The 26,636-nt window shown below is 38.3% G+C and overlaps 1 protein-coding gene across 7 annotated transcripts in view; it reads right to left on the bottom strand.

The window, feature by feature from the left end:
- CEP126 (centrosomal protein 126) overlaps window positions 1-26,636 on the bottom strand; it is a 116,970-nt gene that overhangs the window by 76,092 nt on the left and 14,242 nt on the right. For all 7 annotated transcript variants that reach the window (XM_067750811.1, XM_067750805.1, XM_067750806.1 and 4 more), the window contains one exon: window positions 4,004-4,149. In XM_067750811.1, the coding sequence (XP_067606912.1) occupies window positions 4,004-4,149 (146 nt within the window). The remainder of the gene's footprint in view (window positions 1-4,003; window positions 4,150-26,636) is intronic.

Here is a 26,636-nt window from a genome sequence, read left to right as displayed (position 1 = left end):
TGAACACAAGTCATGTATTTCCTCAGGGTGTGCTGGCAGCTATCACTTTGGAAGGATGTGGGGCTGAAGAAGGGGGTGGGGGAGGGCCAGAGCCAGGAGTGAGCTGGGGCTTCCTCTCTGCTCAGGGACTGTCACCGCCTTATTGGGGCCAGGGTCGGGTCCCAAGTTGCTGGAGCAGAAGCCCAGAAGGGTTGGGTCTGAGCTAGCTCTGTTCCATTTAAGTGTGAGCTTCCCCTCTCCCAGCACCAGCACTCTTGCCCCTGACGTAAGCAGTGCTGAAACAAGAGGGGCCAGTGTGAGCTCTTGGTGTGTGACCAGGTGCAGGCTGCAACAGTTTGGCCACATACAGAGTTTGGGCTGCTTTTGATGTGCTGCCTGTGCAAGTGTCCATAATGGCTGCCCTCACCCAAAGGATACCACTTTGGTTCTGAATTGCCTCTGTGTCTCATGGCTGAGCTGTTTCTTTGGTTGTGGCAGCCCTAGTTCCAGTGTGGAGCTGTGACATGAAGTAAGCAGGGATTGAGCATTCACTTGGCTCAGGCTGCGGTGTGCTCCAGAGCAGTTTCAGGAAACCAGTCAGCCACCTGCGCAGTTTCAATATGCCTCTCTGCCCTCTTTTGGGAGTAAGCAAGTGTGCGTGTACTCCCCCCAAACTCGAGTACAGGCTTCCCACAGCCCTCCTGTTAGTCCCACCAGCCCTCCAACCAGCCTAGGGGCTCATCTTCCCTGTGTTGGAGCCCAGGACTGGGGCGCCCAATATGTGGCTGGAACAGAATCACTCACTCCCCAGGGAGGATTTCTGCCTGTGTAATCTCCCTTTTCCTCTGAGTACCCTTCCTGGAGCACAGGTCCCAACCTGATCGCTTCTCTTTCTTTCCTACCCTATTCCATGTGGATCTTTCTTTCAGCCTTGGCTGCACAGGAGTCTTTCTACCAGTTTCCAGTGAGAACTGTTTCACATGTAGATGTATTTTTGATGTGTTTGTTGGGGGAGGTGAGTTCTATGTCCTCCTACTCCACCATCTTGATCTCCTCCCTTAATATATATTCTAATTTCCCTCTTGTCTTACACAGAAGGTAGAATATTATGTATACTGATATGAATCTATGCAATTTGGGGGGCTTCATTAAGAAAAAATACTGCAAAACTACTAATATAAAATTAGATGTAGAGGCCATGACAGTGAAACTGAAACCTTATTGGCTTTATGGTAAATCTATCTCTGCTGGAGTTTGTTCCATATAAGTCCATAAAGAATTTCCCAGTTTTTTAATAGCTGCATTATATTCCATTGAGTGAATGTGTACGTCATTTGTTTTTACTAAAACTCCTCACTTTCTGTACGTAGGCCCTTGGGTAGTCAGCACCCCTTCTGGGGCAAATGATACTCATGAGTGGTGAGTACTCTGAGGCATTTAATACAACTGACCACATCCGCTTTCTTAAAACTACCTTTTCTTTTGCCTCTTATAACAATTTTCTTTTTTTGCTTTTGTTTCCCATTCTACTTTCTTGATAACTACTTTTCAAAATCCATTTTTAGTTTTCATTTCTCTACTTATAATAAATGCTACTGTGCACTAAGGTTCTATTTTAGGCCCTATCTTCAGTCTGCATCTATATCCAATATTTACCTTACCTTTCCACGTGGCTTCCTTTACCAACTATATATCTATTCATCAGTGACTCTTAAATGTAATTTCTATTCCATATCTTTTTCTTAAGTTTCAGATACATATTTCTAGTTGTTGATTTGATTTCCCTATTTGCATGAGTCATGGGAAGCTCAAAATCAATGCATTTAAAACTTAATAATCTTTATCTCTAACCTGATTCTTCTTCTTTACTTGCAACCTTGATTAATATCATCATCCACCAAAATAATTGATTCATTAACCAAGTCCTTACTGAGTGCTAAAAATTTGTGAGGCTATGCGCTAGTTCCTAGGGGCACTGTTCTCCTAGTCTTTCTTCCAGCCATCTTGATAAATTAGTAACTGAATCTATTGATTATATCTCTTGAATATATTACCTCCTGTCTCTATATCCAGTGCAGTGCTTTAATTTAGCAGCTTAACACTTCTTGCCACAAATACTGAAATAGTCTACTACTAGTCTACCTACTTTAATATGTCTCTACTTCAATTCACCTTCCATGTTGTATGGATAATTATCTTTCCAACAAATCTAATTTTAGCACAGACTCTTAGTTTCCTACCTAATATCCATTTTCCCTTTGTTCCTTGGTGACACACCCTATATTGTTAGGGGTGGCAATACAGCCACATTAAAAAAAAAACAACTATATTTTCCAGTCTCCCTTGCAGATGGAGTTGCCAATTAGATATAAGCAGATAGATGGGGGCTTCTATGAAAACAATTTAAAGGGAGCTCAGAGGTATACCCTTCTGTCCTTTCCATTTCTTCCTTCTTCCTGTCTACAACACTGACATTATGTCTGGAGCTTCAGCTGCTACCATATGAACATGAGGGTAAAGCTATGTAAATCACATACTGAGGGCAGCTGAGCTGAGAGACAGAAGGAGTCTGTGTTCCCAGTGACTTTGCATAATCATCAAACCAGCTCCTGACTGCCGAACTGAGGACTTCATATTACACTAGAGAAAAATAAACCCCTATGATGTTTAAGATATTATTATTTTTAGCAGTGTTACTAGCTGCCCTTACTTTCAGTAAGATCTTTTATTGACCCAGTTAACTGGCTTCTTTCCAGTTAAAAAACTTTAAGTGGACTGCATATTGGATAAAGACAAAATTCCTAGCATGGGATACAAAGTTCTTAGAGAATTGTTCTAACTCATTTTTCTAGCCTTATATCCATTTTTTTCCCCATCCTATGCTTTGGATACACTTTGTATTTGCAATGTATAATTTACTTGTAAAAGCTGTTCCTTATGTCTGGGATGTTTTTAAATTGTCTCTTTGCTTGGCAAAATGCTTATTCTTTAAGATTCAAAATTTTCCAGGGATGATATCCCTCATATCCCTGTATAAGTTTAGTGTTCTTTCCTCTGTGCTCTCATAGTACTTTACACATTCTGCTACCATAGCAATTATATTTATTGACATTAATTGTTTATATCACTCTCATCTCCAAAATAAACTGTGAGGTCTTTAATGGTAGAGTACAATTAGATTTCTCTGTATCTCAGCATCTCAGCTTAGCCCAGGGCTGTGTACAATGGAGCACAACATATGTTTGCTGAATACATAAAGGTTCTGCTTCTCCTATTTTTTTGAAGCTTTGACATTTTGTTGCTAATTCTGTGTTACTATGTAAGGCATAAAAAAATATAGATGTGATATTGAAGAATCAAACATAATCATTTAAAAATTCTGAATTGGTTTCAGTCTTAGATTGTTGGATTATGTCACTCTGTACTTTTGTTTTATTTTGCCAGTCTCTCAAATATGAATTTGAGCAAAAATGTGGACAAAATGCCAAAATGAATCTGACATTAATTTACTAAACCTAACGACTTCTCTGCCGGTCCAGTGGTTAAGACTTCATGCTTCCACTGCAGGGGGCACGGGCTTGATCCCTGGTCAGGGAATTAAGATTCCACATGCCGTGTGGTGCAGCCAAAAAAAAAAAAAAAAAAGGATATGTGTATATATATATATATGTATATATATATAAATTTACTAAACCTAAATGCTAAATTTTCTTTTTATGTTAAGCTATTTATTAAATCAGTTTTAAAAAGACAAAACACTGTAAGCCAGTATTAAGTAGAATCAAACTTGTGTGCTTTCCAAATTTACAAATAGAGCCAACAAAATATTAATTCTCCAAATTAAACCTATATCAAATTGCAATTTTTCATTTCATTTCACTTTAGTCCTGTTATTCAAAAGGCATAGTAGCCTTTTTAGTCTGAATTTCCACTTTGTTTCTTAATTTATTTTATTGTCTACTCAAGCTGAATGTGATTATAACTTTCATTTTTTGTTTTTATATTGTTCTAGAAATTAAGGCACCTGTTCTCTTCCGCTGTGAAAGAGGAATATGGGCCCGCTGGAATTTTTCAGTAACTTCTTCAAACTTTTTTTTTCGTTGTTGAAGTATTTGTTCTCTGATTTGGTGTTCTCTTTCTTCTTGTTGTTTTCGTTTCTCTTCAAAAGCTCTGTATTTAAAACACAAGGTAGACAACAGAACTGACAATAAGTTTATAAAATCGCAACACAGAAAATAGTTCCAAAACAATACATTTATTATATGAGTGTTTTCATATTTCAAAAGTTTAATTACTTAGAAAAAACAAGTTTTAAATAAAAAAAGGCCCTTTGCTAAGAATTTAAATACCTTTGCAAATAGTAATTTCAGAACCTTATCTAGGTCTTTTGCAACTAAGAGAAGGCCTTTAATGAAGCTCTTTCTAATTTTGGGCAGGCCTGCACACACGTCCCCCTTCCACTTCCCAAGCCCTGCTGTGGAAAAAGTCTTTTCTAAAAAGCTACACTATTTTCTATAATGTGAAGAACTAACTCATTGGTAAAAAGATCAGTCTTGCAAATTATGGAGTAACCAGGAAAATATTGTATATTTCTCTTTTTCTTTTAGCCAAAAGTTCAAAATTGGCAGTCATGTTGAGTCTGAACTGTGCTAAAAATCTGGACAATTTACATAAAAATCTTGATTCTTGACTTCTCTTGAAAATATGAAAGATTTGGCAACCCTGGACTCTTATTCACACATGGTTATAAACACCTGCCCATAATTCTTACCATCTCTATTTTTCTTAACTTTCCTGTTTCATTTATTTCTGATTGTCCCTAGGCATTTGAGTTTATATTCAAAGAATTAATTTCAAAGAATTAATTATGTTCATAAGAATGTGTGTGTTTGAGTGATTCAATAATTGTCTTCTGGATAATGAGAAAAATGAAGAAGCAAGTTTACAACTCACTGGTAGAGAAACCTCCAAGTACCTCTTTGGAATACATGGGGTTGGGAGGTGGTTGGTAAGAACTCTTTAAATTTTTCAGTGCCATAGGTTACTATTAACCATCCTTCCAAAGACCTCCACTGGCTGGAGCATTATTCTAGTTTAATAACTCAGATTTTAGGAACTATAATTCTGGGCAGTAGGGCCATAGATCTTCAAGTGGTTCAATCTCTGTGGTAGGTATGAGGTAGTGGTGTGGTGCCACAGGTGGGAGAGGATATTTTTACTTCTCAAAACAATATCCTTCAAGAATTACCCCAGAATCCATCAGTGGGTACTTGAACCGGCCCTGCTGTCCCAGGAGTGCACGGAAACCTTTCACTACTAGGAAATCCACCAGTGGCTTCCAGGACCAGCCAGGTGTCCTGGGAGTGTGTGGATAACGCCTCCCACTAGGAAATTTGCTAGTGGGTGCCAGGACTTTCCATGGTGTCCCAGGAGGGTACAGATAGTTCCCTGCACTAGGAAATTCACCCAGAGGAGGGGCTGAAACCACAGCTGAGCCCCAGGGGCTATGTGACTAAGAAATAAGAGCTTAAATCTCTCCTCGTGGCTGCACAAACTGTGGACTTACACCTCGGTTGACAGCTTCCTAAATTCAGTGTCTGCGAAACATCTGAAAGGACAAGTGCTCTTGCATCTGGGATGGGTTTGGCTTTACCAGCTGTGGGCTCTGTGGGCATGTACATGTGGGAGTAGGGCCAGACCGAGTTTGAGCTGCCTCCATAGTCCCCACAGTGGGTCCAGGTGCATGATTACTGCAGTACTGGGACCTAACCTCAGTAGACCTGCACTGGTGGCTGGGTGAAAAGAATGTCCGAGAGTTACCAGGGCCAATTACCAGCATACCCACAGTTAAGGTGGGACTGAGAGCAGTGCCAACAACAGATACTTTCTGACCCCACACAGTGGGTGAAAGGGGACACAACAGAGCATATACACAGGTGAACAGCTCTAAAGGAGGAAAACTCAGTGGCTTCTCTCCTAGTGGGAATGCTCCAATTCTTCCTACCTTGCACCATAGATCAGAATCACAGTGAAGAAACAGATCTGGGGGCCTCTACTCCAACAACTAGGGAGCAGACTCCACCCCTGACAGGGCAGTGACAACCACAGAGCAAAGGGGAGCCCCTGCTCAATATCTAGGGCAATATCTGATCACCACAACACAAATCAAAGCCCCTATCAAGGGGATAACAGCACAAGCCTCTGGACCAACCTCTCCCAACAGGGGGCAGACACCAGAAACAAGAGGAACTACAACACTGTAGCCTGCAGAAAGGAGACCACAAACACAGAAAGTTAGACAAAATGAGATGACAGAAAAATAAGTTACAGATGAAGGAGCAAGGTAAAAATAGACAAGACCAAATAAATGAAGAGGAAATAGGCAATCTACCTGAAAAAGAATTCAGAGTAATGATAGTAAAGATGATGCAAGATCTAAGAAATAGAATACAAGCATAAATCGAGAAAAGACAAGAAATGTTTAACAAGGACCTAGAAGAACTAAAGAACAAATAAACAGAGATGAACAATACAATAACTTAAATGAAACGTACACTAGAAGGAATCAATAGCAGAATAACTGACACAGAAGAATGGATACATGTGCTGGAATATAGAATGGTGGAAATAACTGCCACAGAACAAAATAAAGAAAAAAGAATGAAAAGAAATGAGGGCAGTCTCAGAACTTCTGGGGCAACATTAAACGTGGCAATATTTGAATTATAGGGGTCCTTGAAGAAGAAGAAAAAGAGAAAGGGTCTGAGAAAATATGTGAAGAGATTATAGTCCAAAACTTTCTTAACATGGGAAAAGAAAGAGTCACCCAGGTCCAGGAAGCCCAGAGAGTCCCATACAGGATAAATCCAAGCAGGAACACACCAAGACACATATTAATCAAACTAACAAAAACTAAACACAAAGAAAAAATATTAAAAGCAGCAAGGGAAATGGAACAAATAACACACAGGGTAATCCCCATAAGGTTAACAGCTGATCTTTCAGCAGACACTCTGCAGGCCAGAAGGCAGTGGCAGGATATATTTAAAGTGATGAAAGGGAAAAACCTACAACCAGGATTAGTCTACCCGGCAAGGATCTCATTCAGATTCTACAGAGACATCAAAAGCTTTACAGACAAGCAAACGTTAAGAGAATTCAGCATGACAAAACCAGCTTTACAATAAATGCTAATGGAACTTCTCTAGGCAAGGAACACAAGAGAAGGAAAAGACCTACAAAAACACACCCAAAACAATTAAGAAAATGGGAATAGGAACACACACATTGATAATTACCTTAAATGTAAATGGATTAAATGCTCCAACCAAAAGACACAGACTGGCTGAATGGATACAAAAACTGGACCCATATATATGCTGTCTACAAGAGACCCACTTCAGACCTAGGGACACATACAGACTGAAACTGAGGGGTTGGAAAAAGATATTCTATGCAAATGGAAATCAAAAGAAAGCTGGAGTAGCAATACTCACATCAGATAAAATAGACCTTAAAATAAAGACTGTTGCAAGAGACTAGGAAGGACACTACATAATGATCAAGGGATCAATCCAAGAAGAAAACATAACAATTGTAAATATATATGCACTCAACATAGGTGCTCCACAATATATAAGGCAAATGTAACAGCCATAAAAGGGGAAATTGACAGTAACATAATAATAGTGGGGGACTTTAATACCCCACTTACAGCAATGGACAGATCATTCAGACAGAAAATTAATAAGGAAACACAAGCCTTAAATGACACATTAGACCAGGTAGACTTAATTGATATTTATAGGACATTCCATCCAAAAGCAACAGAATACACTTTCTTCTCAAATGTACATAGAAATTCTTCAGGATGGATCATATGGTCAGTCAAAAATAAAGCCTCGGTAAATTTAAGAAAACTGAAATCATATCAAGCGTCTTTTCCAACCACAACGCTATAGACTAGAAATCAATTATAGAAAATACACCATAAAAAATACAAACACTTGGAGGCTAAACAATATGTTACTAAATAAACAATGGCTCACTGAAGAAATCAAAGAGAAAATTTTAAAAAGTACCTGGAGACAAATGACAATGAAAATATGACAATCCAAAACCTACGGGACTCAGCAAAAGTAGTTCTAAGAGGGAAATTTATACCAATACAATCCCAGCTCAAGAAACAAGAAAAATCTCAAATAAACAACTTAACCTTACACCTAAATCAATTAGAGAAAGAACAAACAGAACCCAAAGTTAGCAGAACAAAAGAAATCATAAAGATCAGACTAGAAATAAATGAAATAGAGGTGAAGAAAATAGAAAAGATCAATAAAACTAAAGCTGGTTCTTTGAAAAGATAAACAAAATCGATAAACCTTTAGCCAGACTCATCAAGAAAAAAAGGGAGTGGAATCAAATCAAGAAAACTAGAAATGAAAAAGGAGAAGTTACAACTGACACCACAGAAATACAAAGGATCATAAGAGACTACTACAAGCAACTACACGGCGAAACATGGTCAACCTGGAACAAATGGACAACTTCTTAGAAAGGTACAACCTTCCAAGACTGAACCAGGAAGAAACAGAAAATATGAACAGACAAATCACAAGTAATGAAATTGAAACTATGATAAAAAATCTTCCAACAATCAAAAGTCCAGGACCAGATAGCTTCACAGGCGAATTCGATCAAATGTTTAGAGAAGAGCTAACACCTATTCTTCTAAAACTCTTCCAAAAATTTGCAGAGGAAGAAAAACTCCCAAACTCATTCTATGAGGTCCCCATCACCCTGATACCAAAACCAGACAGATTGGAAGAATCAATATTGTGAAAATGACTATACTACCCAAAGCAATCTACAGATTCAATGCAATCCCTATCTAATTACCAATGGCATTTTTCACAGAATTAGAACAAAAAATTTTATAATTTGTATGAAAACACAGAATACCCCTAATAGCCAAAGTCTTGAGAAAGAAAAACAGAGCTGGAGGAATCTGGCTCCCTGACTTCACACTATACTACAAAGCTACAGCCACCAAAACAGTATGATACTGGTTCAAAAACAGAAATATAGATCAGTGGAACAGGATAGAAACCCTAGAGGTAAACCCACACACTTATGGTCACCTAATCTATGACAAAGGAGGGAAGAATATACAATGGAGAAAAGACAGTCTCTTCAATAAGTGGTGCTGGGAAAACTGGACAACTACATGTAAAAGAATGAAATTAGAACACTCCCTAACACCATACACAAAAATAAACTCCAAATGGATTAAAGACCTAAATGTAAGGCCAGATACCATAAAACTCTTAGAGGAAAACATAGGCAGAACACTTTCTGACATAAATCACAGCAAGATATTTTGACCCACTTCTTATAGAGTAATGAAAATAAAAACAAAAATAAACAAATGGAACCTAATTAAACTTAAAAGCTTTTGCATGACAAAGGAAACCACAAACAAAACGAAAAAACAACCCTCAGAATGGGAGAAAATATTTGCAAATGAAGCAACTGACAAGGGATTAATCTCCAAAATATACTAACAGCTCATGCAGCTCAATTAAAAAAAAAAAACAATCAAAAAATAGGTGGAAGATCTAACTAGACATTTCTCCAAAGAAGACATACAGATGGTTAATAAACACATGAAAAGATGCTCAACATCACTAATTATTAGAGAAACGCAGGTCAAAACTACAATGAGGTATCACCTCACACTGGTCAGAATGGTCATCATCAAAAAGCCTACAAATAACAAATGCTGGAGAGGGTGTGGAGAAAAGGGAACCCTCCTACATTGTTGGTGGGAATGTAAATTGGTACAGCTATTATGAACAGTATGGCAGTTCCTTAAAAAACTAAAAATAGAGCTACCATATGATCCTGCAATCCCACTCTGGGGCATATGTCCAGAGAAAACATGATTTGAAAAGTTATATGCACCCCAATGTTCATTGCAGCACTATTTACAATAGCCAAGACATGGAAGCAAGCTAAATGTTCATCAACAGCGGAATGGATAAAGAAGATGTGGTGCAAATATACAATGGAATATTACTCAGCCATAAAAAGAATGAAATAATGCCATTTGCAGCAGCATGGACGGACCTAGAGATTATCATACTAAGTGAAGTAAGCCAGACAGATAAAGACAAATATCATATATATCACTTATATGTGGAATCTTCAAAAATGGTACAAATGAACTTATTTACAAAACAGAAACAGACTCACAGACTTAGTAAACAAACTTATGTTTACTAAAGGGGAAAGGTGCAGGGGAGGGATAAATTAGGAGTTTGGGTTTAACACAAACACTACTATATATAAGACAGATAATCAACAAGGACCTACTGCATAACACAGGGAACTCTATTCAACATTCTGTAACATCTGCTATGGGAAAAGAATCTGAAAAAGAATGGATATATGTTTATAATGGATTCACTTTGCTGTAGACCTGAATCTATCACATCATTGTAGATAAACTATACTCTAATATAAAAGTTAAATTAAAAAAATTTCTATATTAAACATATATTACTTGCATGATTTAAAAAAATCTTAAAGGTAGTTACAGAAAAAAGACACATTACATATAGGGGAGCAACAATATGAATGACAGCTAATTCTCAGTGAGAAACATGAAGGTCAGAAGGCAAGAGAGTGGCATTTTTATAGTGCTAAAAGAAAATAGCTCTTAACTCAGAATTGTGTATTCAGTGCAACTCTCTTTCAAAAATGAAAGCAAACTAAAGTTATCTTCAGATAAACAAAAGCTGAGAGTGTTTGTTGCCAGATGTCCTCCACTACAAGAAATGCCAAAGGAAGTTCTTCAGGCTAAAGGGAAATTACACCAGATGGAAACATGGATCTCCACAAAGGAATGAAGAACACTGGAAAAATAAATTTGTGGGTAAATGGAAAACAGTATGTTAATTCTCTCTTCTCTAACTGTTAAAAAGACTACTGAGGGTTTAATACAAAAAAATACAACATTGTATTTTGGGTTTATAACATGTAAAGATGTAAAAGAAATGACAATAATAGCACAAACGATGCCAGAGTTGGGGTGGGGTAGACAGAATTATAATGTTAAAAGATCCTCATATTTTATGTGAAATGATCCAATATTAACTCTAAATAGTTAAGAATGGATTTTTTAATTCCTAGAGGTGCCACTGAATAAAGGAAAATTGAAAAAAAATTTTTTTTACTAAGCCAAAGTAAGACAGGGAAGGAGGAAAAGACAAACAGTAGAAAAAATACAGAATTAATAGAAAACGAAGTTAAATGATAGACCTAAATCAAACCATTTCAATAATTATTAAATGGAAATGGATGAAACACTCCATTTAAAAGGCAGAGTCTTGGTTTTGGGAGATAATTCTCTATGAATATTTCATGTTTCCACACAGTCCGGGTCCTCTGTGTGAAGGCATTTACAGCCCAGTTCAAAATGTTTGTATAAGGAGACATTCCAGGATAGTAAAGCTTAGAGAGGTTTCTCTTCCTGGAGACAACCTGGGGTAGTAAAGATAGAGATCTCTCCTTGCTTACATTCCAGAGTAAAGATAGGATGCCTCTCTCTCCCTCTCTGGAGGGGAGGATGGGCAGTAGCCATGCATAAGATCAGTTTCCCAATTCTGTGGTTCCGACTCTGTAATGAACCCCACTGCATGTATAACTGCTGTCTGGCCTTCAGTACACTGCCCTTTGGGGACTGGGGGTTGGGGAATTGACACAAGATATTGCTTTGGCTACTGCTTTTCCTGTGGAAACTCTTTGTCTTTGAATTAGGGGATTTATGTTTATGATATGAAGAAATTGTATCCAGAATACATTAAAAAAACTTACAAGAAGAAAATGACAACCCAATTAAAAAATGAACAAAATATTAGAAGAGAAACTTCACAAAAACCATACAGGAATGGCTAGTCAAGGAAGTGCAAAATATAACCATTTAAAACCTATTATATGGCTAAAATGAAACAGATTGGATTGGAAGGTTATAAAAGCCACTGGGGCTCATGTACATTGCTGGTGGGTGTGTAAATGGTTAGCCCTTTTGTAAAACTGTTTCACAGCTTCATATATGGATAAACACACACATACCCTAAGACCCAGCAATTCTACTTTTAGGTATTTATTGGGAGAAATGAAACACACGTCCACAAAAAAATTTTCTTAATTATTGATTCTTTCATGTGAATTATCTTTCAGTCAGCAGCTTTATTAATAGTCATAAATTGAAAAAACATAATGTCCATCAATAGGAAAATGGATAAACAAATTATGGTATTTTCTTACAATGTAATGTCACTCAGCAATAAAAAAGAATGAACTACTGATATATGTAATGACATGGATGACTCTCAACATTAAGAAAAAGAAGCCAGAAACAAAAGTGCAAAAACAGGCAAAACGAATTCTGATGACAGAAATCAGAGCAGTGGTTGTTATAAAGGTAGAAATTAACTACAAGGGATTTGAGGGTATATTCAAGGGAATGATAATGACAGATCATGGAGTGAGAAGCTCAGTTTGAATAAAAGTGCAGATATGAGGCATGGAATGAACAGAAAATGGGTGATAGGATAAGTGGACTGGGGTGTAGTCTTAGAATTGCTGAATTCAGAGTACTAGGAGGAGGTGATATGGAAAGATAGGAGGTATAGATTAGAGACTGAGATGCTTGAAATTTAGGTTTTGGAGGTGGAGGAGTAATTGGTAATAGCTGAGGTGAGGTGCCATTGACTGGGTGAAGTTCAAGAAAATAACAGGTCACCAGGTTGGATGGGTGGTCTAGGCAAATATTAAAATTACAAAGAACAATCACTGTAATAGTGGTAGGGAGACAAAAAGAGCCAGGTGCTGAAACTTTCAAGGGATGACATAGAGGATCTATAAGTGGCTACAATCAGAGAGGAAGTGGTGAGCAACATAGTTTGATGGGATTTGCTTCAGAAGAACTGGGGAATTTTAAAGAAAAGAGAGAGAAATTATTAGAAGTGATAATGAGTAGCAATAATGATTCCTTATACCTCATCCTCAACAATTTTTATATTGTTCCACAGTGGCCCTGTTCTCTGGGATAAAACATATATAGATAGTAATAATAATTTCACACAGCCCTTTCTTGGACCATAGGAAATAAAGCCTGTGATAGACTGAATCAAATTAAACCAGAGATGGAATGTGATCAAAAAGCAGACGTTTCCACTCCTAAACTAACAGGCCCAATAATAAAAAGTTTTGATAAGCAATTGTAGTGATGATTACTGTAGTTCCTTCATTATTCAGTTAATGACTAGTTACTGATTTTCTTTTATGCTAATAAGTGCCAGGCACTGTGGTAAGTGCTGTGGGAATAGAAGGATCTGGTGATAAAAATGAGAAAGACAGCTTCTCTACCATTGTAGAATGCAGAGTTGGAAGAGTATGTTGCTGCATCCCATTAATCCTGGGATTAGCCTTTTTCACAGAAGAAACATGGTCTGTCTTGGCAACAGAAAAACATTTTTTTTGATAAATAAAAAGTATATATATTAAAGGTTTACAACATATTTTGATATATATGTATACATTATGAAATGATTACAACAAGCAAAATAATTAACATATCGATCACCTCTCATAGTTACTTCTTTTGTGTGTGTGGTGAGATCACTTGAGCTCTACTCTCTTAGCAAATTTCCAATATATAATACATTATTACTAACTACAGTCACTGTGCATTAGATTTCCAGAACTTACTCATCTTATAAATGAAAGTCTGTATCCTTTAATCAATATCTTTCCTTTTAGCCCACACCCTCCCACCAGCCTCCATAAACCACAATTCCACTCTGTTACTATGAAGTCAACTTTTTTTTTTAGAGTCTACATATAAGTGAAAGATCATGTAATACTTGTCTTTCTGTGTCTGGCTTATTTCACTTAGTATAATGTCCTCCAGATTCATTCATGTTGTTGCAAATGACAGGATTTCCTTTTTTTTTAAGGCTGAGTAATATTCCATGGTATATATATTCCACATTTTCTTTATCCATTCATCCATTAACAGACTTTTAGATTGTGTATTGTGAATAATGTGCCTTACAAACATTAAAAGGGTCTATTTAACATGTACAATTTGCCTCATGAAAGATGTAGACCACCTTGGCTCAAAGCGAGACACCTCATAAAATGATGGCCATATACTAAACTGTTTGTTCTGGTTTCCTGGGAATTTACAGCTATGACATATAATTTTCTTCTGTTGGAAATATTCTTAAGAAGAGAAAAAATAACCACCATTGCAATAACTTTCTTTAACAATAGAACCCAAGCTGTAGTAATTAAGAGTAACTGAGGGGGAGACCTTCAAGATGGTGGAAGAGTAAGACGTGGAGATGACCTTCCTCTCCAGAAATACATCAGAAATACATCTACATTTGGAACAACTCCTACAGAACACCTACTGAATGCTGGCAGAAGACCTCAGACTTCCCAAAAGGCAAGAAACTCCCCACATACCTGGGTAGGGAAAAAGAAAAAAGAAAAAACAGAGACAAAAGAATAGGTACAGGACCTGCACTTCTGGGAGGGAGCTGTGAAGGAGGAAATGTTTCCACACACTAGGAAGGCCCTTCACTGGTGGAGACGGCATGTGGTCGGGGGGAAGCTTCAGAGCCATGGAGGACAGCGCAGCAACAGGGGTGCAGATGGCAAAGCACAGAGATTCCCGCACAGAGGATCAATGCTGACCAGCACTCACCAGCCCGAGAGGCTTGTCTACTCACCCACCGGGACTGGAGGGGGTTGGGAGCTAAGGCTCTGGCTTCAGAGTTCAGATCCCGGGGACAGGACTGGGGTTGGCTGTGTGAACACAGCCTGAAGGGGGCTAGTGTGCCACAGCTAGCTGGAGGGAGTCCAGGAAAAAGTCTGGAACTGCCTAAGAGGCAAGAGACCATTGTTTTGGGGTGTGCAAGGAGAGGGGATTCAGAGCACCTCCTAAATGAGCTCCAGAGATGGGTGCAAGCTGTGGCTATCAGCACAGACACCAGAGATGGGCATGAAATGCTAAGGCTGCTGCTGCAGCCACCAAGAAGCCTGTGTGCAAGCACAGGTCACTATCCACAACTCCCCTCCCGGGAGCCTGGCAAACCCACCACTGCCAGGGTCCCATGAACCAAGGACAACTTTGCCGGGAGAACACACAGCACACCTCAGGCTGTTGCAACATCACGCCAGCCTCTGCCACCGCAGGCTTGCCCTGCATTCTGTACCCCTCCCTCTCCCTGGCCTGAGTGAGCCAGAGCCCCCTAATAAGATGCTCCTTTAACCCCATCCTGTCTGAGGGAAGAACACATGCCCCCAGGCGACCTACATGCAGTGGCAGGGCCAAATGCAAAGCTGAACCCCAGGAGCTGTGCGAACAAAGAAGAGAAAGGAAAATTTCTCTCAGCAGCCTCAGGAGCAGTGGATTAAATGTCAACAATCAACTTGATGTACCCTGCATCTCCGGAATACCTGAATAGACAACAAATCATCCAAAAATTGAGGTGTTGGACTTTGGGAGCAACAGTAGACTTGGGGTTTGCTTTCTGTATCTAATTTGTTTCTGGTTTTATGTTTATCTCAGTTTAGTATTTAGAGTTTATTATCATTGGTAGATTTGTTTATTGATTTGGTTACTCTTTTCCTTTTTTTAAAAATATATACATATATATATTTTTCCTTTTTCTCTTTTTGTGAGTGTGTATGTGTATGCTTCTTTGTGTGATTTTGTCTGTATAGCTTTGCCTTTACAATTTGTCCCAAGGTTCTGTCTGTCTTTTATTAAATTACTTTTAAATATTTAAAAATTTTTAATATATTTTTAAAATTTTAATAACTTTATTTTGTTGTCTTTTTTTCTTTCTTTGTTTGTTTCTCCCATTTCTTCTGAGCCATGTGGTTGACAGGGTCTTGGTGCTCTGGCTGGGTGTCAGGCCTATGCCTCTGAGGTGGGAGAGCCAAGTTCAGGACATTGGTCCACCAGAGACCTCCCACTTCCCCATAATATCAAGTGGCAAAAGAAGCTCTCCCAGAGATCTCCATCTCAAGGCTAAGACCCAGCTTACACAACCCAATGAAACAACCTTACCCACTGGGGGCAGACACCAAAAACAACGGAACTACAAACTTTCAGCCTGAGAAAAGGAGACCCCAAACACAATAAGTTAAGCAAAATAAGAAGACAGAGAAACACACAGCAGATGAAGGAGCAAGGTAGAAACCCACTAGACCAAACAAAGGAAGAGGAAATAGGCGGTCTACCTGAAAAAGAATTCAGAGTAATGATAGTAAAGCTGATCCAAAATCTTGGAAATAGAATGGAGAAAATACAAGAAACGTTTAACAAGGACCTAGAAGAACTAAAGAGTAAACAAACAATGATGAACAACAAAATAAATTGAAATTAAAAATTCTCTACAAGGAACCAATAGCACAATAACTGAGGCAGAAGAACAGATAAGTGACCAGGAAGATAAAATTGTGGAAATAACTACCAGAGAGCAGGATAAAGATAAAAGAATGAAAAGAATTGAGGACAGTCTCAGAGACCTCTGGGACAACATTAAATGCAGCAACATTCGAATTATAGGGTTCCCAGAAGAAGAAGACAAAAAGAAAGGGACTGAGAAATATTTGAAGAGATTATAGTTGAAAACTCCACTAATAAGGGAGAAGAAATAGTCAATCAAGTCCAGGAATCCCAGAGAGTCCCATAGAGGATAAATCCAAGAAGAAACATGCCAAGACACATATTAATCAAAACATCAAAAATTAAATACAAAGAAAAAGTATTAAAAGCAGCAAGGGACAAACAACAAATAACATACAAGGGAATCCCCATCAGGCTAACAGCTGATATTTCAGCAGAAACTCTGCAAGCCAGAAAGGAGTGGCAGGACATATTTAAAGGGATGAAAAGGAAAAACCTACAATCAAGATTACTCTACCTGGCAAGGATGTCTTTCAGATTCGATGGAGAAATCAAAACCTATACAGACAAGCAAGCTATGAGAATTCAGCACCACAAAACCAGCTTTACCACAAATTCTAAAGGAACTTCTCTAGGCAGGAAACTCAGGAGTAGGAAAATACCTACAATAACAAAACCCCCATAAATTAATAAAATAGTAATAGGAACATACATATTGATAATTACCTTAAATGTAAATGGATTAAATACTCCAGCAAAAAGACATAGACTGGCTGAATGGGTACAAAGACAAGACCCTTATATATGCTGTCTACAAGAGTCCCACTTCAGACCTAGGGACACATACAGACTGAAAGTGAGGGGATGGAAAAAGATATTACATGCAAATGGAAATCAAAAGAAAGCTGGAGTAGCAATTCTCATATCAGACAAAATAGGCTTTAAAATAAAGACTATTAGAAGAGACAAAGAAGGACACTTCATAATGATCAAGGGATCAATCAAAGAAGAAGATATAACAAGTGTAAATATTTATGCACTCAACATAGGAGCACCTCAATACATAAGGCAAATGCTAACACCCATAAAAGGGGAAATTGACAGTAACACAATCATAGTAGGGGACTCTAACACTGCACTTTCACCAATGGACAGATCATCCAAAATGAAAATAAATAAGGAAAGACAAACTTTAAATGATACATTAAACAAGATGGATGTAATTGATATTTATAGGACATACCATCCCAAAACAACAGAATACACTTTCTTCTCAAGTGCTTATGGAACATTCTCCAGGTCAGATCATATCCTGGGTCACAAATCAAGCCTTGGTAAATTTAAGAAAATTGAAATCATATCAAGTGTCTTTTCTGACCACCACACTATGAGACTAGATATCAGTTACAGGAAAAAATCTGTAAAAAATACAAACACATGGAGGCTAAACAATACACTATTAAGTAACCAAGAGATCACTGAAGAAACCAAAGGGGTGATCAAAAAATACCTAGAAACAAATGACAATGAAAACATGACAACCCAAAAACCCATGGGATGCAGCAAAAGCAGTTCTAAGATGGAAGTTTAGAGCAATACAATCCTACCTGAAGAAATCAGAAACATCTCAAATAACCTAATCTTGCACCTAAAGCAATTAGAGAAAGAAGAATAACAAAAACCCCCAAAGTTAGCAGAAGAAAAGAAATCATAAAGATCAGATCAGAAATAAATGAAAAAGAAAAGAAGGAAACAAGAGCAAAGATCAATAAAACTAAAAGCTGGTTCTTTGAGAAGATAAACAAAATTGATAAACCATTAGCCAGACTCATCAAGAAAAAAAGGGAGCAGACTCAAATCAACAGAACTAGAAATGAAAAAGAACAACTGACAGTGCAGAAATACAAAGGATCATGGGAGATTACTACAAGCAACTACATGCCAATAAAATGGACAACGTGGAAGAAATGGACAAATTCGTAGAAAAGCACAACCTTCTGAGACTGAACCAGGAAGAAATAGAAACTATAAACAGACCAATCACAAGCACTGAAGTTGAAACTGTGATTAAAATTCTTCTAACAAACAAAACTGCAGGACCAGATGGCTTCACAGGCGAATTCGATCAAACATTTAGAGAAGAGTTAACATCGATCGTTTTGAAACTTTTCCAAAATATAGCAGAGGGAGGAACACTCCCAAACTCATTCTATGAGGCCACCATCACCCTGATACCAAAACCAGACAAAGATGTCACAAAGAAAGAAGACTACAGGCCAGTATGCCTGATGAACATAGATGCAAAAATCCTCAATAAAATACTAGCAAACGGAATCCAACAGCACATTTAAAGTATGATACACCATGATCAAGTGGGGTTTATCCCAGGAATGCAAGGATTCTTCAATATAGGCAAATCAATCAGTGTAATAAAACATATTAACAAACTGAAGGAGAAAAACCATATGGTCATCTGAATAGATGCAGAAAAAGCTTTCAACAATATTCAACACCCATTTATGATAGAAACCCACCAGAAATTAGGCATAGAGGGAAGTTACCTCAATATAATAAAGGCCATATATGACAAACCCACAGCCAATATAGTTCTTAATGGTGAAAAACTTCAACCATTTCCTCTAACATCAGGAACAAGACAAAGTTGTCCACTCTCACCACTATTATTAAACAAAGTTTTGGAAGTTTTAGCCACAGCAATCAGAGAAGAAAAAGAAATAAAAGGAATCCAAATCGGAAAAGAAGTAAAGCTGTCACTGTTTGCAGATGACATGATACTATATATAGAGAATCCTAAAGATGCTACCAGAAAACTACTAGAGATAATCAATGAATTTGGTAAAGTAGCAGGATACAAAATTAATGCACATAAATCTCTTGCATTCCTATACACTAATGATGAAAAATCTGAAAGCAAAATTAAGGAAACACTCCCATTTACCATTGCAACAAAAACAATAAAATACCTAGGAATAAACCTACCTAAGGAGGTGAAAGACCTCTATGCAGAAAACTATAAGACACTCATGAAAGAAATTAAAGATGATACAAACAGATGGAGAGATATACGACATCCTTGGATTGGAAGAATCAATATTGTGAAAATGACTATACTACCCAAAGCAATCTACAGATTCAATGCAATCCCTATTAAATTACAAATGACATTTTTTACAGAACTAGAACAAAACATTTCACAATTTGTATGGAAACTCGAAAGACCCTGAATAACCAAAGCAATCTTGAGAAAGATAAATGGAGCTGGAGGAAATCAAGCTCCCTGACTTCAGACTATACTAGAAAGCTACAGTAATCAAGACAGTATGGTACTGGCACAAAAACAGAAATATATCAATGGAACAGGTTAGAAAGCCGAGAGATAAGCCCATGCACATATGGCCACCTTATTTTTCATAAAGGAGGCAAGAATATAAAATGGAAAAAAGACAGCCTCTTCAATAAGTGGGGCTGGGAAAATTGGACAGCTACCTATAAAAGAGTGAAATTAGAACACTCCCTAACACCATACACAAAAATAAACTCAAAATGGATTAAAGACCAAAATGTAAGGCCACACAGTATAAAACTCTTAGAGGAAAACATAGGCAGAACACTCTATGACATAAATCACAGCAAGATTCTTTTTGACCCACCTCCTAGAAAAATGGAAACAAAAATGAAAATAAACGAATGGGATCTAATGAAACTTAAAAGCTTTTGCACAGCAAAGGAAACCATAAACAAGATGAGAAGACAACCCTCAGAATGGGAGAAAATATTTGCAAATAAAGAAACTGACAAAGGATTAATCTCCAAAATTTACAAGCAGCTCATGCAGCGCAATATCAATAAAACAAGCAACCCAATCCAAAAATGGGCAGAAGACCTAAATAGCCATTTCTCCAAAGAAGACATACAGATGGCCAACAAACACATGAAAAGATGCTAAACATCACTAATTATGAGAAAAATGCAAATGAAAAAGTACAGTGAGGTATCACCTCTCACCAGTGAGAATGGCCAACATCAAAAAATCTACAAACAATAAATGCTGGAGAGGGTGTGGAGAAAAGGGAACCCTCTTGCACTGTTGGTGGGAATGTAAATTGATACAGGCACTATGGAGAACAGTATGGAGGTTCCTTAGAAAACTAAAAATAGAAGTACCATATGACCCAGCAATCCCACTACTGTGCATATAGGCAGAGAAACCCATAATTCAGAAACAGTCATGTACCATAATGTTCATTGTAATTCTATTTACAATAGCTAGGACATGGAAGCAACCTATGTGTCCATCAACAGATGAATGAATAAAGAAGAGGTGGCACATATATACAATGGAATATTACTCAGCCATTAAAAGAAACGAAATTGAGTTTTTTGTAGTGAGATGGATGGACCTATAGTCTGTCATACAGAGTGAAGTAAGTCAGAAAGAGAAAAATACCGTATGCTAACACATATATATGGAATCTAAAAAAAAAGGTTCTCAAGAAGCTAGGGGCAGGACAGGAGTAAAGACGCAGACGTAGAGAATGGACTTGAGGACACGGGTAGGGGGAAGGGTAAACTGGGACGAAGTGAGAGATTGGTATGGACATATATACACTACCAAATGTAAAATAGATAGCTAGTGGGAAGCAGCTGCATAGTACAGGAGGATCAGCTCGGTGCTTTCTGACCACCTAGAAGGGTGGGATAGGGAGGGAGGGAGGGAAATGCAAGAGGGAGGGGATATGGAGATATATGTATATGCATAGCTGATTCACTTTGTTATAAAGCAGAAACTAACACACCATTGTAAAGCAATTATACTCCAATAAAGATGTTAATAAAAAGAAGAAAGAGTAACTGAGGTCACAAGGGACACCACTAGAACTGGAGACCAGCCATTTGTGATGTATTTCTTTTTCCTGTTTGGAACCATAATTCAGACTTATGTAAATATAACTTTCTAGAGACATGATCACATTTAAGTTTAAAACTCAGCACTATTTTAGATAGATAGAAACTAAAGACATTTAAAATAGGATAAAATATTATTCTTTTAAATTAAAAAATGCAATTGGAGAAATATAGTTTTTAAAAATAAAGAATAACATTTTAAACAAACAATAATGTCAACATCCTATAAGAAATAAAACAACTGAAGAATATACTGTCAGTTTTCACTGCTTGGCAAAGAAACACATATGTCCCAGTGGTTATTAATCCTGTACTTGCCAAGACTTAAACTTATTTGAAATCCCCCAATCTATGTTGAATATCATATTTCCAACTTATTGTCTGTCACTTTGCTGGAAAAGAAAACAAATAAAAAATTAAAAATGACCCTTAACAGACTATTGGAATGGAAAATACCCAAACAACAAAGATCCATATTCTGATTTAACACAGAGAATTAGTAATGTACATACTACAAAGGCAAAATATAATAGCACCTCATTTCTCTAAAAGCTGAGGTGTCAGCCAAAATAAACATGTCAATATCAATTAACTGAAGCCCATAAATTTTAATCATAAGAGTCTCTTAGGTCCTTATTCACATGAATTCTTATTGGATTCAGTTCCAACAAAATCCTTTGTTTACTTAGGTAATAATGTATTAGAAATATAAAAGAAGAAAGGTGAGGGAACTTCTAGAAAGAGAAAGACTAAAATCAAAAAGGAATATATTTGGTGGGGAGGAGTCAGATGGCAGAATAGGAGGATTCAGAATTTGCCTCTCCTCACAAGTACATTAAGAATACATCTACAAATGGATCAATTCTCACAGAGCATCTGCTGAACACTAGTGGAAGCCCCTGGACACCTAAAAGGACAAGATAAATCCCCACACAACCAGGACAGATGAAAGAAAGAAAGAAAAAAAAGGAAACAGGAAGGAAGCATCACCCCTGGCAGGGAACTGAAGGTGAGGAGAGGTTCCCGCACTCACAAAAGCCCATTCATGGCAGGGAAATCAGCTGGGGCAGAAAGGGACCTTCAGGGGTTTGAAGGGAAATGCAGCAACTGGTCTGTGGAAGGCAGGACAAAGTAAGAACTGTGTGTATGGCCCATGCTGCTGCTCTGCACACCCCAGCCTGAGTTGTGTGTCTCCAGGTGTGGAGGGAGGCTGGGTGCTGGAAAGTGGGGTTTGGAGAGTGGACCCAGGGAGGGGACAGCTGCTGGCTGTGAAGAGACAGCCTGAAGGGACCGGAGTAAGGAGCTTCACAACCTGGAAAGTTTTCTGAAGAATCCTGGAGCACTATAGAAACAAGTCGCCATTGTTGAGTGGCATGCAAGGGGCGGGGCCGCCACTGCAACTCCCTTCCCCACCTGCCAGCCCCCTGCCTCTGTGGGCACTGGGAGGGGCACCTGTCTGTGCAGGCCCACCTGCTCCTCAAGCCAAGGTCTCTTTGGTGCACAGGCTCCAGAGTCCTGAGCTCCACCACTGCCAAAGCCTCCTTTGAGTGCACATGGGGCCTGCTCATGATGCCCATGCCAAAGCCTCATCCAGAATCAGCCCTGGGCACCCCAGACTGAGACAGAAAGACGCCAATGCTGGCAGAAGCTGAGTGCTAAAGTGTGGTGTTAGAAGAGTGGATGTGGGGAGAGGACTGCTGTTGGCTGTGCAGAGACAACTTGAGGAGACGGGAGTGAGGGGCTCCATGGCTGGAAATGCTGCTAGAGGAAGCATGGTCTGCCTTGGAAACAAGGTGCCATTGTTGAGTGGTGCACAAGGGGCAGGGTCACCACTGCAAAACCCTTCCCCACCTGCTGATCCCTGCCTCCATGGGTACTGGGAGGGACTCCCACCAGACACGTCCCAGTCTGTTGCATCTTCCTGCTGGTCTCTGCCACAAGCACTTTGCATGTGCCACAGTTGTGGTCTCCTTCTCCCTCCCTGGCCTGAGTGAATAAGTGCCCCAATCAGACTGAGGGACCCAACTGGCCACTGCTTTTGCCTCTCTCTCACCTGGATGGCGAACAGAAACCTGAGGGTGGCCCACATGCAGAGGTGGGGCCAAAACCAAAGCTGAGCCCCAGGGGCTGTCTGACTAAGGAAGAGGAACGGAAATCTCTCTGTGCAGCTGCACAAGCCACAGATTAAATCCCAGTGATCTTCTTGGTAAACCCTGCACCTGTGGAATATCTGAATGGACACTGAGTACTCCCACAACTTAGACCGGTCTAACTTTGGCAGCTGTGGACTTTGGGGGCAAGTGCATGTGGGAGTTGGGCCAGGTCAGAGTCTGAGCTGCCCCCACAGTGCCCATGGCAGGTCCAGAGACCTACCTAGAGGTACAGGAGGGCCTCCTGGGGAGGTGGGGGTTGACTGTGGCTTGCTGTCAGTGGGGGGCAAGGACACTGACAGTGAAGGACTCAGGAAAATATTATTACTAGTATTATTTTTTCTCTCTTTTTCCTTTTTGTTTCATTTTGTTCTGTTGTTGTTTTCTGTTTTTTAATTATATTTTATTTGTTACTTACTTTTTCTTTACTTATTTCTTTTTTTGCTTTAATTTAAAAATTTTCAAAATATATTTTTAAATTTAAAATTTTTACTTTATTGTTTTGTGATTTTTCTTGTTTTGTTTTTATCATTTTTGTGTGTTTAATGTTTTCTTTTTTTCAGCTTGTTTACTGTTTTTGTTCTGTTCTTGGTTTTTGTTAGTTTTGTTTTTATTGTTAATTTTGTTTTTATTGTTTGTTTTTGTTTTCTTTTGTTTGTTAGGTTGTTCTCTGGATTTTTGTTTTCTTTTTTTGGTTTTCTTTTCTATCTTTCTTTCCTTGTTTCTTTCATTTTGTTTTTATCATTTGTCTTGGGTTTTGTTGGTCTTCTTTTCTTTTTCCTGGCTGTGCCACACAGCTTGCAGGGTCATGGTTCCCTAACGAGGGGTCAGGCCTGAGACTCACGGGTAAGAGCACCAAGTCCAAGATGCTGGAATGCCAGAGAATTTCCGGCCCCAGGGAATATTAAACGATGTGAGCTCTCCTGGAGGTCTTCATCTCAACAGCAAGACCTGGCTCCACCCAACTGCCTGCAGGCACCAGTGTTGGACACCCCACACCAAACAACCAGCAAGACAATAACACAGCCCCATCCATTAGCAGACAGGCTGCCTAAAGTTGTACTAAACTCACAGACACCACAAAACACACTACCTGATGAGGCCCTGCCGATCAGAGGGACAAGACTCAGCTCCAGCCACCAGTTCAGGCACCAGTCCCTTCCAACAGGAAACCTACAAAAGCCCCTGGACCAACTTCACCCACCAGGGGGCAGACACCAGAAACAAGAGGAACTACAACACTGCAGCCTGTGGAAAGGAGACCACAAACACAGTAAATTAGATAAAATGAGACGACAGAGAAATAGGTTTCGGATGAAGAAGCAAGGTAAAAATCCACAAGACTAAATAAATGAAGAGGAAATAGGCAATTTACCTGAAAAAGGATTCAGAGTAATGATAGTTAAGATGATTCAAGATCTCAGAAATAGAATGCAGGCATGGATCGAGAAGATACAAGAAATGTTTAACAAGGACCTAGAAGAACTAAAGAACAAACAAACAGTGATGAACAACACAATAACTTAAATGAAAAATACACAAGAAGAAATCAATAGCAGAATAACTGAGGCAGAAGAATGGATAAGTGAACTGGAATATAGAATAGTGGAAATAAATGCCACAGAACAGAATAAAGAAAAAAAAGGATGAAAAGAAATAAGATCAGTCTCAGAGACCTCTGGGACAACATTAACCCCACCAATATTCAAATTACAGGGGTCCCAGAAGAAAAAGAGAAAGAGAAAGGGTCTGAGAAAATATTTGAAGAGATTAAAGTGGAAAACTTCCCAAACATGGGAAAGGAAATAGTCACCCAAGTGCAAGAAGCCCAGAGAATCCCATACAGGATAAACCCTAGGAGGAACACACCAAGACACATATTAATCAAACTAACAAAAATTAAATACAAAGAAAAAAATTAAAAGCAGCAAAGGAAAAGCAAAAATAACATACAAGGGAATCCCCATAAGGTTATCAGCTGATTTTTCAGCAGAAACTCTACAGGCCAGAAGGCAATGGCAGGATATATTTAAAGTGATGAAAAGGAAAAACCTACAGCCAAGAACACTGTACCCAGTAACGTTCTCATTCAGATTCTACAGAGACATCAAAAGCTTTATAGACAAGCAAAAGCTAAGAGAATTCAGAACCACCAAACAGCTTTACAACATATGCTAAAGAAACTTCTCTAGGCAGGAAACACAGGAGAAGAAAAACACCTACAAAAACAAAACCAAAACAATTAAGAAAATGGGAATAGGAACATACATATCGATAGTTACCTTAAATGTAAATGGATTAAATGCTCCAACCAAAAGACACAGACTGGCTGAATAAATACAAAAACAACATCCATATATATGCTGTCTATAAGAGATGCACTTCAGACCTAGGAAAACATACAGACTGAAAGTGAGGGGAAGGAAAAAGATATTCTATGCAAATGGAAATCAAAAGAAAGCTGGAGTAGCAATACTCACATCAGAAAAAAAATAGACTTTAAAATAAAGACTGTTATAAGAGACAAGGAAGGACAGTACATAAGAATAAGAAAAAAAATAGACTTTAAAATAAAGACTGTAATAAGAGACAAGGAAGGACACTACATAAGAATAAAGAATAAAGGGATCAATCCAAGAAGAAGATATAACAATTGTAAATATTTATACACCCACACAGGAGCACTTCAATACATAAGGCAAATGCTAACAGCCATAAAAGCAATTGACAGTAATACAATAATAGTGGGAAACGTTAACACTCTACTCACACCAATGGAGAGATCATCCAAACAGAAAATTAATAAGGAAACACAAGCCTTAAATCACACATTAGACCAGATAGACTTAATTGATATCTATAAGACATTCCATCCGAAAGCGGCAGATACACTTTCTTCTCAAGTGCACATGGATTATCCTTCAGGATAGGTCACATCTTGGGTCACAAATCAAGCCTTGGTAAATTGAAGAAAATCAAAATCATATCAAGCATCTTTTCTGACCACAATGCAATGAGATTAGAAATCAATTACAGAAAATAAACTATAAAAATCACAAACACATGGAGGCTAAACAATATGCTACTAA

Source organism: Pseudorca crassidens, chromosome 9, assembly GCF_039906515.1.
Source record: "Pseudorca crassidens isolate mPseCra1 chromosome 9, mPseCra1.hap1, whole genome shotgun sequence".
Classification (NCBI taxonomy): Eukaryota; Metazoa; Chordata; class Mammalia; order Artiodactyla; family Delphinidae; genus Pseudorca; species Pseudorca crassidens.
The sequence above is the reverse complement of the archived record's forward strand: the minus strand, read 5'-3'. Positions and strand labels throughout refer to the sequence as shown.